At 42.7% G+C, this 12,500-nt stretch overlaps 1 protein-coding gene across 1 annotated transcript in view; it reads left to right on the top strand.

Moving 5' to 3' along the window:
• LOC115124809 (rho guanine nucleotide exchange factor 7-like) overlaps positions 1–10,638 on the top strand; it is a 100,413-nt gene extending 89,775 nt beyond the window's left edge. The window contains exons 15-18 of the mRNA XM_065006309.1: positions 86–268; positions 6,476–6,575; positions 10,309–10,363; positions 10,516–10,638. Of these exons, the coding sequence (XP_064862381.1) occupies positions 86–268; positions 6,476–6,575; positions 10,309–10,363; positions 10,516–10,638 (461 nt within the window). The remainder of the gene's footprint in view (positions 1–85; positions 269–6,475; positions 6,576–10,308; positions 10,364–10,515) is intronic.
• The last annotated feature ends 1,862 nt before the right edge of the window (positions 10,639–12,500 follow it).

The following is a 12,500-nucleotide window of genomic DNA, read 5'->3' as shown; positions in this document are numbered from 1 at the left end:
CTCGTCATCCACATTGTTTGCATCACCCACACCCACACCCCCTCCCCCTTTCCCCTCCCCATGCGTTTGCACCACTCCCCATCAGCCTGGCAGGGTACTGACCTGATGCACAACCACGTCCTGGGGAACATGGAGCGGCCCAGCGTGGACTCTCCGGGCCACCGTAGCAGCGTGTCGCGACCTGACTTGACTGGCTCAGACCTGTCGGAGGACTCTGACTACGACTCTGTGTGGACGACCCACAGTTACAGGATGGGCTCAGCGTCGTGTAAGAGCTGCATCTCTCACCAGAACTAAACCCCCAAAACTACCGTGGTCGTACCCTACCGTACCGCGCGATACCACACAGCACAGCACGTTTACCTCTTAACCTGTGGTCTAGAGGAAAACCAACCAGTTTTTAAGTGTATTTATTTAATTTATTTGTAATTATTATTGTGTTCATTTTATTTTTATTTGTGTTTGTAATTTTTGGGAGATTGTACTCTCTTTGTTTGAAAATCTACCATGTTACCTTGACCTCTCTCTTTCCGTATTTGTCAGGTAGCTTGTTTTGGGCATCGTCTGGGGTTCTGTGTGTCTGATATTCAGATGTGGTTCAGGAAGGAAGGCATTCTATTGACCATGTTCTCTAACCTAGCTCCTTCTTCCACATATATTACAGTAGCAAATATTGTGCTGACCTTTGACATTTCCAATGAATCGATATATTTTGTTATTACTATGACTGCCTTAAGGCTTTTACCCCTGTTGCAGTACCCCCTGCAGTATTTCACGCACAGGACACAGCATTGACAGTAGTATTTCTACGATATTTGGTATTAATAGGATATTATATAGGATATGAGATCGAATGTCCCCTATAAACGGCATGCATGCTTCATTCCCAGGGTGACGATTTACACTCTTATCAGATTTGACCCCAATCCTAAATGCAGTACTTTTAAACTCAATATTCCCTCAACAGTGTAACAATGATATTCTCAAAAGCAGTACAACATTAGGCCCTAAGCAGAGCCACAAGCCTGGCAGGTCCAGTTTCTATATCCCAAGTAGGAAACATTTGTTTGTATCCTTCAAAACATTACCATGCTCTTCCATGCATTAGTAAGAACTCTTCTCCTGGGGAAGTATTTCCTTATGCCACGGTAAGAATTCCCAGGGGTCAAAGGTTATCTGGATTCCGGCTATTGGATCAGCTATTGGATAGGAATGGGGACACCCGTTCAATTTATTCTATTCCTATGCATTTAATCCTATCCGATAGCCAGATAGATAACTTTTGAAAAACTGGGCCCAGTTTACTGTCCACTTCAAATTAGTCCTCTCTCTCTGCAGATCAGTCTTCTCTCTCTGCAGATCAGTCTTCTCTCTCTGCAGATCAGTCCTCTCTCTCTGCAGATCAGTCTTCTCTCTCCACAGATCAGTCTTCTCTTTCCGCAGATCAGTCTTCTCTCTCTCCGCAGATCGGTCTTCTCTCTCTGCAGATCAGTCCTCCCTCTCTCTGGCAGATCAGTCTTCTCTCTCCGCAGATCAGTCTTCTCTCTCCGCAGATCAGTCTTCTCTTTCCACAGATCAGTCTTCTCTCTCTCCGAAGATCAGTCTTCTCTCTTCGCAGATCAGTCTTCTCTCTCTCTGCAGATCAGTCTTCTCTCTCTCCACAGATCAGTCTTCTCTCTCCGCAGATCAGTCTTCTCTCTCTGCAGATCAGTCCTCCCTCTCTCTGCAGATCAGTCTTCTCTCTCCACAGATCAGTCTTCTCTTTCCGCAGATCAGTCTTCTCTCTTCGCAGATCAGTCCTCTATCTCCGCAGATCAGTCTTCTCTCTTCGCAGATCAGTCTTCTCTCTCTCTGCAGATCAGCCTTCTCTCTGCAGATCAGTCTTCTCTCTCTCCGGCAGATCAGTCTTCTCTCTCTCCGGCAGATCAGTCCTCCATCTCCGCAGATCAGTCTTCTCTCTTCGCAGATCATTCTTCTCTCTCTCCGAAGATCAGTCTTCTCTCTTCACAGATCAGTCTTCTCTCTCTCTGCAGATCTGTCTTCTCTCTCTCCACAGATCAGTCTTCTCTCTCCACAGATCAGTCTCCTCTCTTTCCACAGATCAGTCTTCTCTCTGCAGATCAGTCCTTCTCTCTGCAGATCAGTCCTCTCTCTGCAGATCAGTCTTCTCTCTCCTCAGATCAGTCTTCTTTCTCTCTGCAGATCAATCTTCTCTCTTCGCAGATCAGTCCTCTATCTCCGCAGATCAGTCTTCTCTCTGCAGATCAGTCCTCTCTCTCTGCAGATCAGTCCTCTCTCTCTGCAGATCAGTCCTCTCTCTTCGCAGATCAGTCTTCTCTCTCTCTGCAGATCTGTCTTCTCTCTCTCTGCAGATCTGTCTTCTCTCTCCACAGATCAGTCTCCTCTCTTTCCACAGATCAGTCTTCTCTCTGCAGATCAGTCCTCTCTCTGCAGATCAGTCTTCTCTCTCCTCAGATCAGTCTTCTTTCTCTCTGCAGATCAGTCTTCTCTCTTCGCAGATCAGTCCTCTATCTCCGCAGATCAGTCTTCTCTCTGCAGATCAGTCCTCTCTCTCTCTGCAGATCAGTCCTCTCTCTCTGCAGATCAGTCTTCTCTCTCCGCAGATCAGTCTTCTCTCTGCAGATCAGTCCTCTCTCTCTCTGCAGATCAGTCTTCTCTCTGCAGATCAGTCCTCTCTCTCTCTGCAGATCAGTCCTCTCTCTGCAGATCAGTCTTCTCTCTGCAGATCAGTCCTCTATCTCCGCAGATCAGTCTTCTCTCTGCAGATCAGTCCTCTTTCTCTGCAGATCAGTCCTCTCTCTCTGCAGATCAGTCCTCTCTCTCTGCAGATCAGTCCTCTCTCTCTGCAGATCAGTCTTCTCTCTCCTCAGATCAGTCTTCTCTCTCTCTGCAGATCAGTCCTCTCTCTGCAGATCAGTCTTCTCTCTCCTCAGATCAGTCTTCTCTCTCTCTGCAGATCAGTCCTCTCTCTGCAGATCAGTCCTCTCTCTTCGCAGATCAGTCCTCTATCTCCGCAGATCAGTCTTCTCTCTGCAGATCAGTCCTCTCTCTCTCTGCAGATCAGTCCTCTCTCTCTGCAGATCAGTCCTCTCTCTCTGCAGATCAGTCCTCTCTCTCTGCAGATCAGTCCTCTCTCTTCGCAGATCAGTCTTCTCTCTCCACAGTTATTCTGACAATATATGGAATAAATGGCTTTGTTATTTATGTATTTCTACAAATCATTTGTTTTATTTTACCTAAATTATTTTGTATTACATATGTGATTAGTATTATTTTAATTTCACTGTGTATGTCAATGTTTACAACCAATTAGTGGAACATACAGTTAACCTCTCTCTACATGATGGTGAAATGGTATCAGCGTTTATACATTGAGCATGTGAGGTTGGGATTCATTTGTGCACAACCTCTGTGGTAGAGCATTGAAATGTGTTAACCATGAACAGTTTCTGTACCTCCTCTAACCAGTGTGTGTATAACATCAAACTGAGTGGATGGTGTAGCTTAGTAATTACGCTTGCCATAGATATTGAGTGTCCCTGTACAGCTCATCCATACTGTAAATCTACAATGTCAGTGTTGAGGAAGTGAACTTAGTCTTGTGGGAGAGGTCATATGTGACATACTTATTCATCAACACAGATCAACATGAACTAAAATAAATGATCTCCTTTTTGTACATAGTGGATGTCAATAGAACAAAAAATAAGCCAAACAGTGGTTCTATCAGTATTTGAGCTAAGAATATGACTGTCCTCGTGTTGTGTCTTCTACTTTGTAACTGCAGTGTATTCTGTGGTTGGTCAGGTCATGTTACTGCAGTGTACTCTGTGGTTGGTCATGTGACTGCAGTGTATTCTGTGGTTGGTCAGGTCATGTGACTGCAGTGTATTCTGTGGTTGGTCAGGTCATGTGACTGCAGTGTACTCTGTGGTTGATCAGGTCATGTGACTGCAGTGTATTCTGTGGTTGGTCAGGTCATGTTACTGCAGTGTACTCTGTGGTTGGTCATGTGACTGCAGTGTATTCTGTGGTTGGTCAGGTCATGTGACTGCAGTGTACTCTGTGGTTGATCAGGTCATGTGACTGCAGTGTATTCTGTGGTTGGTCAGGTCATGTTAGTGCAGTGTACTCTGTGGTTGGTCATGTGACTGCAGTGTATTCTGTGGTTGGTCAGGTCATGTGACTGCAGTGTACTCTGTGGTTGGTCAGGTCATGTGACTGCAGTGTATTCTGTGGTTGGTCAGGTCATGTGACTGCAGTGTATTCTGTGGTTGGTCAGGTCATGTTACTGCAGTGTACTCTGTGGTTGGTCATGTGACTGCAGTGTATTCTGTGGTTGGTCAGGTCATGTGACTGCAGTGTACTCTGTGGTTGGTCAGGTCATGTGACTGCAGTGTACTCTGTGGTTGGTCAGGTCATATGGAATCATGTAGTAACCAAAAAATGCTATATATTTGAGATTCTTCAAAAAAGCCACCCTTTTGCCTTGATGACAGCTTTGCACACTCTTGGCATTTTCTCAACCAGCTTCATAAGGTAGTCACCTGGAATGCATTTCAATTAACAGTTGTGCCCTGTTAAAAGTTAATATGTGGAATATATGAATATTAATTTGTGGAACTTATTTCCTTCTTAATGCGTTTGAGCCAGTTGTTTGTGTTCTGACTAGGTAGGGGTGGTATACAGAAAGCCATATTTGGTTAACGACCAAGTCCATATTAAGGCAAGAACAGCTCAAATAGGCAAAGAGAAATGACAGTCCATCATTACTTTAAGACATGAAGGTCAGTCAATCTGGAATATTGATAGAAAAGTTTCTTCAAGTGCAGTCACAAAAACCATCAAGTGCTATGATGGAACTGGCTCTCATGAGGACTGCCACAGGAAAGGAAGATCCAGTCTTACCTCTGCTGCAGAGGATAAGTTTATTAGAGTTACCAGCCTCAGAAATTGCAGCCCAAATAAATGCTTTGCAGAGTTCAAGTAACAGACACATCTCAACATCAACTGTTCACATGAAAAGGCGTGAATCAGTCCTTCATGGTCGAGTTGCTGCAAAGATACCACTACTAAATAAGAAGATGAGACTTGCTTGGGCCAAGAAAGACGAGCAATGGAAGTTAGACCGGTGGAAATCTGTCCTTTTGGACTGATGAGTCCAAATTTGACATTTTTTGTTTCCAACCAGTGTGTCTTTGTGAGATGCCGAGTAGGTGAAAGGATGATCTCCACGTTTGTGGTTCCCACTGTGAAGCATGGAGGAGGAGGTGTGATTGTGTGGGGGTGCTTTTTGGTGACACTGGTGATTTATTTAGAATTAAAGGCACACTTCACCAGCATCCCATCTGGTTTGCACTTAGTCCCACTATCATTTGTTTTTCAACAAGACAATAACCCAAAACACAGCTCCAGGCTGAGTGAGGGCTATTTGACCAATAAGGAAAGTGATAGAGTGCTGCATCAGATGACCTGGCCTCCACAATCAACCGACCTCAATCAAATTTAGATGGTTTGGGATGATTTGGACTGCAGAGGGAAGGAAAAGCAGCCAACAAGTGCTCATTATATGTTGGAAAAACATTCCAGATTAAGCTGGTTGAGAGAATGCCAAGTGTGTGCAAAGCTGTAATCAAGGCAAAAGGTGGCTACTTTGAAGAATCTAAAATATATTTTGATTCGTTTAACACTTATTTGGTTACTACATTATTCCATCTGTGTTATTTCATAGTTTTGATGTCTTCACTATTATTCTAAAATGTAGAAAATAGTAAAAATAAAGAAAAACCCTTGAATGAGTGGGTGTGTCCAAACTTTTGACTGGTACTGTGTATGACAAGAGGTCCCAAACACTGTATCATTGAGTTGTGAATAAATCTGTCTTTTGTTAGCAGTTGGTATTTGGGGTGTTTTGTCAGAACCTTATTTCACTGTGTTGGATGTCACTGTCAACAAGATTCCAGGCTAAACTATTAGAACAGGAAATGTGAAAACAAAATGGTGTCTTTTCTCTCATGAAAATACGCTGTATTCTTGTTGTTGTTTTATTTTTGTCTGCAACAGCCAGGGGTCTGGTGAGGTAAAACCAATGAGGGGTGAATGGATCAGGATGATGAAGAAGGAATTACGCCTCTCTCTCATCCTGCTGTTCTTCCTCTCCTGGCTCCTCTGTCCTTCTGTCATTGTGTCTTGTCTTTCTGTGCATGACTAACTAACCCACGGCCTCTCCAGTCTCATGTGATTGTGTCCTCGTTTTGCTTTTCTTATAATGTAATCAATCACCAACCAGAAACTCAGTCACTTATGTTTGCTAAACTGCTGTGGGTAGAAGTTTACCTTAGCCACAGATCTAGGATCAGCTTACTCTCCCACAATTCTAACCAGCCATTAGGAGTTGGAAGTCCAAACAGACCTTAGAGCAGTGTATCTAGTGTGTTGTGTTTGTCTGGAACAGGGGTGACGCGGAGTGACACAGGGCTACAGGTCATCATCCCCGGAGAGGAGATCATCATGCAGGAGACGATGAGCAACATACATTCTGTGGTTGGAGAGAAGTAAGACCTTCTCCTTCCCTCCTCTTCCTCTTCTTCCACCTCTTCTTCTCCCTCCTCCTTTTCGTCGTCCTCCTCCTCCTCTTCTCCCTCCTCTTCCTCCTCCTTCTCTTCTTCCTCCTTCCCCTACTCCCCACCCCACTTCCTCCTCTTCTTCCTCCCTTTTCCACCTTCTCCTACTCCCCACGCATGTCAGAGGAAAAGCCAAGCCATGAGGTTGAAGGAATTGTCTGTAGAGCTCCGAGACAGTATTGTGTCGAGGCACAGATCTGGGGAAGGGTACCAAAACATTTTTGCAGCATTGAAGGTCCCCAAGAACACAGTGGCCTCCATCATTCTTACATGGAAGAAGTTTGGAACCACCAAGACTCTTCCTAGAGCTGGCTGCCTGGCCAAACTGACCAATCAGGGGAGAAGAGCCTTGGTCAGGAAGGATCAAGTACACAATGGTAACTCTTTTTATTTATTTGTATTTTTGTAAAAAAAGATTACCCCTTTTTCTCCCCAATTTCATGGTATCCAATTGGTAGTTACAGTCTTGTCTCATTGCGGCAACTCTCGTACGGACTCAGGAGAGGCGAAGGCCGAGAGCCGTGCATCCCCCGAAACACAACCCAACCAAGCTGCACTGCTTCTTGATACAATGCCCACTTAACCCGGAAGCCAGCCGCACCAACGTGGAGGAGGAAATACTGTACACCTAGTGACCGTGTCAGCGTGCACTGCACCCGGCCCGCCACCGGAGTAGCTAGTGTGCGATGGGACAAGGACATCCCTGCCGGCCTAACCCGGACGACGCTGTGCGCCACCCCATGGGTTTCCCGGTCACAGCCGGCTGCGACAGAGCCTGGACTCGAACCCAGAACCCGATGGTCACTCTGACAGAGCTCTAGAGTTCCTCTGTGGAGATGGGAAAACATTTCAGAAGGACAATCATCTCTGCAGCACTCCACCAATCAGGCCTTTATGGTAGAGTTACCAGACGGAAGCCACTCCTCAGTAAAAGGCACAGGAGTTTGCCAAAACGCACCTAAAGACACTCAGACCATGAGAAACAAGATTCTCTGGTCTGATGAAACCAAGATTGAACTCTTTGGTCTTTTAAAGCTATAAACCCGGACAAGTTATGAAAAATAAATAAAAAAACAAATAGTGCAGGTCAATATGCATTATAACTGTTAGACTAATGGTACATCACAGTTGAAGTTGGGGTAGGTGTTTATAACTGTTAGACTAATGGTACATCACAGTTGAAGTTGGGGTAGATGTTTATAACTGTTAGACTAATGGTACATCCCAGTTGAAGTTGGGGTAGATGTTTATAACTGTTAGACTAATGGTACATCCCAGTTGAAGTTGGGGTAGATGTTTATAACTGTTAGACTAATGGTACATCACAGTTGAAGTTGGGGTAGATGTTTATAACTGTTAGACTAATGGTACATCCCAGTTGAAGTTGGGGTAGATGTTTATAACTGTTAGACTAATGGTACATCCCAGTTGAAGTTGGGGTAGATGTTTATAACTGTTAGACTAATGGTACATCCCAGTTGAAGTTGGGGTAGATGTTTATAACTGTTAGACTAATGGTACATCACAGTTGAAGTTGGGTCGATGTGTCGTTTTACCAGACTTGGTAACCATCTGTCTACGGCACAATTTGCACCGAACATTGCTCTGCTCTTTGTCAGACTTCTAAAAGCCAAACCACTTCCAAATGACTGAAACAGTACAACCCTCTTTATCAATCATTTCTTTGTTGGAAGCTGCTCCTTTTCCATGGCTATCACTGCCACTGTTTTCCTGGTTAATAGTGGCTACTCCATCACTCGAGGTGCTAAGTGTTTTTTTAGTGGGCGTGTACCTCTCCACGTGCATATTGTCACTTCTCCCCACGTTCCTGCTGGGTCACAGAGGTGAAATGGACTGTTGTACCTAATGATTCTATATCAACATTATTAAAATGTTAGAAGAGTAATAGAGTCATAGAGTAATAGAGTAGTAGAGTAATATAGTAGTAGAGTAGTAGAGTAGTAGAGTAATAGAGTAATAGAGCAGTAGAGAAATAGAGTAATAGAGTAGTAGAGTAATATAGTAGTAGAGTAGTAGAGTAGTAGAGTAATAGAGTCATAGAGCAGTAGAGAAATAGAGTAATAGAGTGATAGAGTAGTAGAGTAGTAGAGTAGTAGAGTAGTAGAGTAGTAGAGTAATAGAGGAATAGAGGAATAGAGGAATATAATAGTAGAGTAGTAGAGTAATAGAGTAATAGAGGAATAGAGGAATATAATAGTAGAGTAGTAGAGTAATAGAGGAATATAATAGTAGAGTAGTAGAGTAATAGAGGATTATAATAGTAGAGTAGTAGAGTAATAGAGTAATAGAGGATTATAATAGTAGAGTAGTAGAGTAGTAGAGTAATAGAGGAATAGAGGAATAGAGGAATATAATAGTAGAGTAATAGAGGAATATAATAGTAGAGTAGTAGAGTAATATAGTAGTAGAGTAGTAGAGTAATAGAGTAATAGAGCAGTAGAGAAATAGAGTAATAGAGTCATAGAGTAGTAGAGTAGTAGAGTAGTAGAGTAGTAGAGTAATAGAGTAATAGAGGATTATAATAGTAGAGTAGTAGAGTAGTAGAGTAATAGAGTAATAGAGGAATAGAGGAATATAATAGTAGAGTAATAGAGGAATATAATAGTAGAGTAGTAGAGTAATATAGTAGTAGAGTAGTAGAGTAGTAGAGTAATAGAGTAATAGAGGAATAGAGGAATATAATAGTAGAGTAATAGAGGAATATAATAGTAGAGTAGTAGAGTAATATAGTAGTAGAGTAGTAGAGTAATAGAGTAATAGAGCAGTAGAGAAATAGAGTAATAGAGTCATAGAGTAGTAGAGTAGTAGAGTAGTAGAGTAATAGAGTAATAGAGGATTATAATAGTAGAGTAGTAGAGTAGTAGAGTAATAGAGGAATAGAGGAATATAATAGTAGAGTAATAGAGGAATATAATAGTAGAGTAGTAGAGTAATATAGTAGTAGAGTAGTAGAGTAGTAGAGTAATAGAGTAATAGAGCAGTAGAGAAATAGAGTAATAGAGTCATAGAGTAGTAGAGTAGTAGAGTAGTAGAGTAATAGAGGAATAGAGGAATATAATAGTAGAGTAGTAGAGTAATAGAGGAATATAATAGTAGAGTAGAAGAGTAATAGAGGAATATAATAGTAGAGTAGTAGAGTAATAGAGGAATATAATAGTAGAGTAGTAGAGTAATAGAGGAATATAATAGTAGAGTAGTAGAGTAATAGAGGAATATAATAGTAGAGTAGTAGAGTTATAGAGGAATATAATAGTAGAGTAGTAGAGGAATAGAGGAATATAATAGTAGAGTAGTAGAGTAATAGAGGAATATAATAGTAGAGTAGTAGAGTAATAGAGGAATATAATAGTAGAGTAGTAGAGTAATAGAGGAATATAATAATAGAGTAGTAGAGTAATAGAGGAATATAATAGTAGAGTAGTAGAGTAATAGAGGAATATAATAGTAGAGTAGTAGAGTAATAGAGGAATATAATAATAGAGTAGTAGACTAATAGAGGAATATAATAGTAGAGTAGTAGAGTAATATAGTAGTAGAGTAATAATAATTATAATTATTGATATTGATTTATCGCCCAGCCCTACTGTATATGATCATGTATTTTTCTGTAGGATGGTGTTTAACCGTCTGTGTTGTGTTGAAGGAGCCTGGAGGATGTAGTGTATGCCCTGAGGGACGAGGTACAGGAGCTCCAACAGGTGATTGTCCCCTCTGTGTCCCCATTATGCTGGCTTAAGACAGGCCTATGACCACTCAATATGGCATGCGACACTGTTATGACGGATGAAGTAGTAAAACTACCAAACGAATGCTTTGTGGCATATGAAGCTGACCTTTGACCCCTCAACAGGACAATAAGAAGATGAAGAGGTCACTGGAGGAGGAGCAGAGGGCACGGAAAGAGCTGGATAAGGTTGTCCGGAGGGTGTTACAGAGTATGAATAACCACACCTGGGACGAGACTAACTTATGATGTGTGTGCAGATATGATTGCCTGCAGATACATGGTTGTGTGTGTGTTGAGCTAGGGCCCTGAGTTTTTTCCAGTCAGGTCATGTGGCTAGGAAAAACTCCTGGCCCCACCTATAATAATGAGGAATGTCTTTGGATCCATCCGTGAACTAACATGGACCTGGAGTGGCACCTAGCGTTTAAGAGTGTCTGGCCAGTAACCGAAAGGTTGCTGATTTGAATCCCTGAGCCGTTCTGCTCTTGAGCAAGGCAGTTAACCCCCAACAACACCTGCTTCCTGGGCTCAGATGACGTGGATGCTGAATAAGCCAGCTCCCGGAACCTCTCTGATTCATAGGGGTTAAATGTGGAAGACACATTTCAGTTGTACAACTGACCCTGGTATTGTACCAGTTGTACAACTGACCCTGGTATTGTACCAGTTGTACAACTGACCCTGGTATTGGTACTGAGTGGTATTGGTACTGACTGGTACTCAAATCAAATAAAATTGATTTATATAGCCCTTCGTACATCAGCTGATATCTCAAAGTGCTGTACAGAAACCCAGCCTAAAACCCCAAACAGCAAGCAATGCAGGTGTAGAAGCACGGTGGCTAGGAAAAACTCCCTATAAAGGCCAAAACCTAGGAAGAAACCTAGAGTGGAACCAGGCTATGTGGGGTGGCCAGTCCTCTTCTGGCTGTGCCGGGTGGAGATTATAACAGAACATGGCCAAGATGTTCAAATGTTCATAAATGACCAGCATGGTCCAATAATAATAAGGCAGAACAGTTGAAACTGGAGCAGCAGCACGGTCAGGTGGACTGGGGACAGCAAGGAGCCATCATGTCAGGTAGTCCTGATACTGGTACTGACTGGTACTGGTATTGACTGGTACTGGTATTGACTGGTTCTGGTATTGACTGGTACTGGTACTGATTGGTACTGGTATTGACTGGTACTGGTACTGATTGGTACTGGTATTGACTGGTACTGGTACTGATTGGTACTGGTATTGACTGGTATTGGTACTGACTGGTACTGGTACAGTATTGATTGATACTGACTGGTACTGGTATTGACTGGTACTGGTACTGATTGGTACTGGTACAGTATTGATTGGTACTGACTGGTACTGGTACAGTATTGATTGGTACTGACTGGTACTGGTATTGACTGGTACTGGTACTGATTGGTACTGGTACAGTATTGATTGGTACTGACTGGTACTGGTATTGACTGGTACTGGTACTGATTGGTACTGGTACAGTATTGATTGGTACTGACTGGTACTGGTACAGTATTGATTGGTACTGACTGGTACTGGTATTGACTGGTACTGGTACTGATTGGTACTGGTACAGTATTGATTGGTACTGACTGGTACTGGTACAGTATTGATTGGTACTGATTGGTACTGGTATTGACTGGTATTGGTACTGATTGGTACTGGTATTGACTGGTCTGGTATTGACTGGTATTGGTATTGACTGGTACTGGTATTGACTGGTACTGGTACTGATTGGTACTGGTATTGACTGGTACTGGTACTGATTGGTACTGGTATTGACTGGTATTGGTACTGATTGGTACTGGTACAGTATTGATTGGTACTGACTGGTACTGGTACTGACTGGTTCTGGTACTGACTGGTTCTGGTACTGACTGGTTCTGGTACTGATTGGTACTGGTATTGACTGGTATTGGTACTGATTGGTACTGGTACAGTATTGATTGGTACTGACTGGTACTGGTACTGACTGGTTCTGGTACTGACTGGTTCTGGTACTGACTGGTTCTGGTACTGATTGGTACTGGTATTGACTGGTATTGGTACTGATTGGTACTGGTATTGACTGGTATTGGTACTGATTGGTACTG

This window comes from Oncorhynchus nerka, linkage group LG3 (assembly GCF_034236695.1).
Source record: "Oncorhynchus nerka isolate Pitt River linkage group LG3, Oner_Uvic_2.0, whole genome shotgun sequence".
Taxonomy (NCBI): Eukaryota; Metazoa; Chordata; class Actinopteri; order Salmoniformes; family Salmonidae; genus Oncorhynchus; species Oncorhynchus nerka.
Note: the sequence above shows the minus strand (reverse complement) of the source record. Positions and strands in the feature narration are given on the sequence as shown.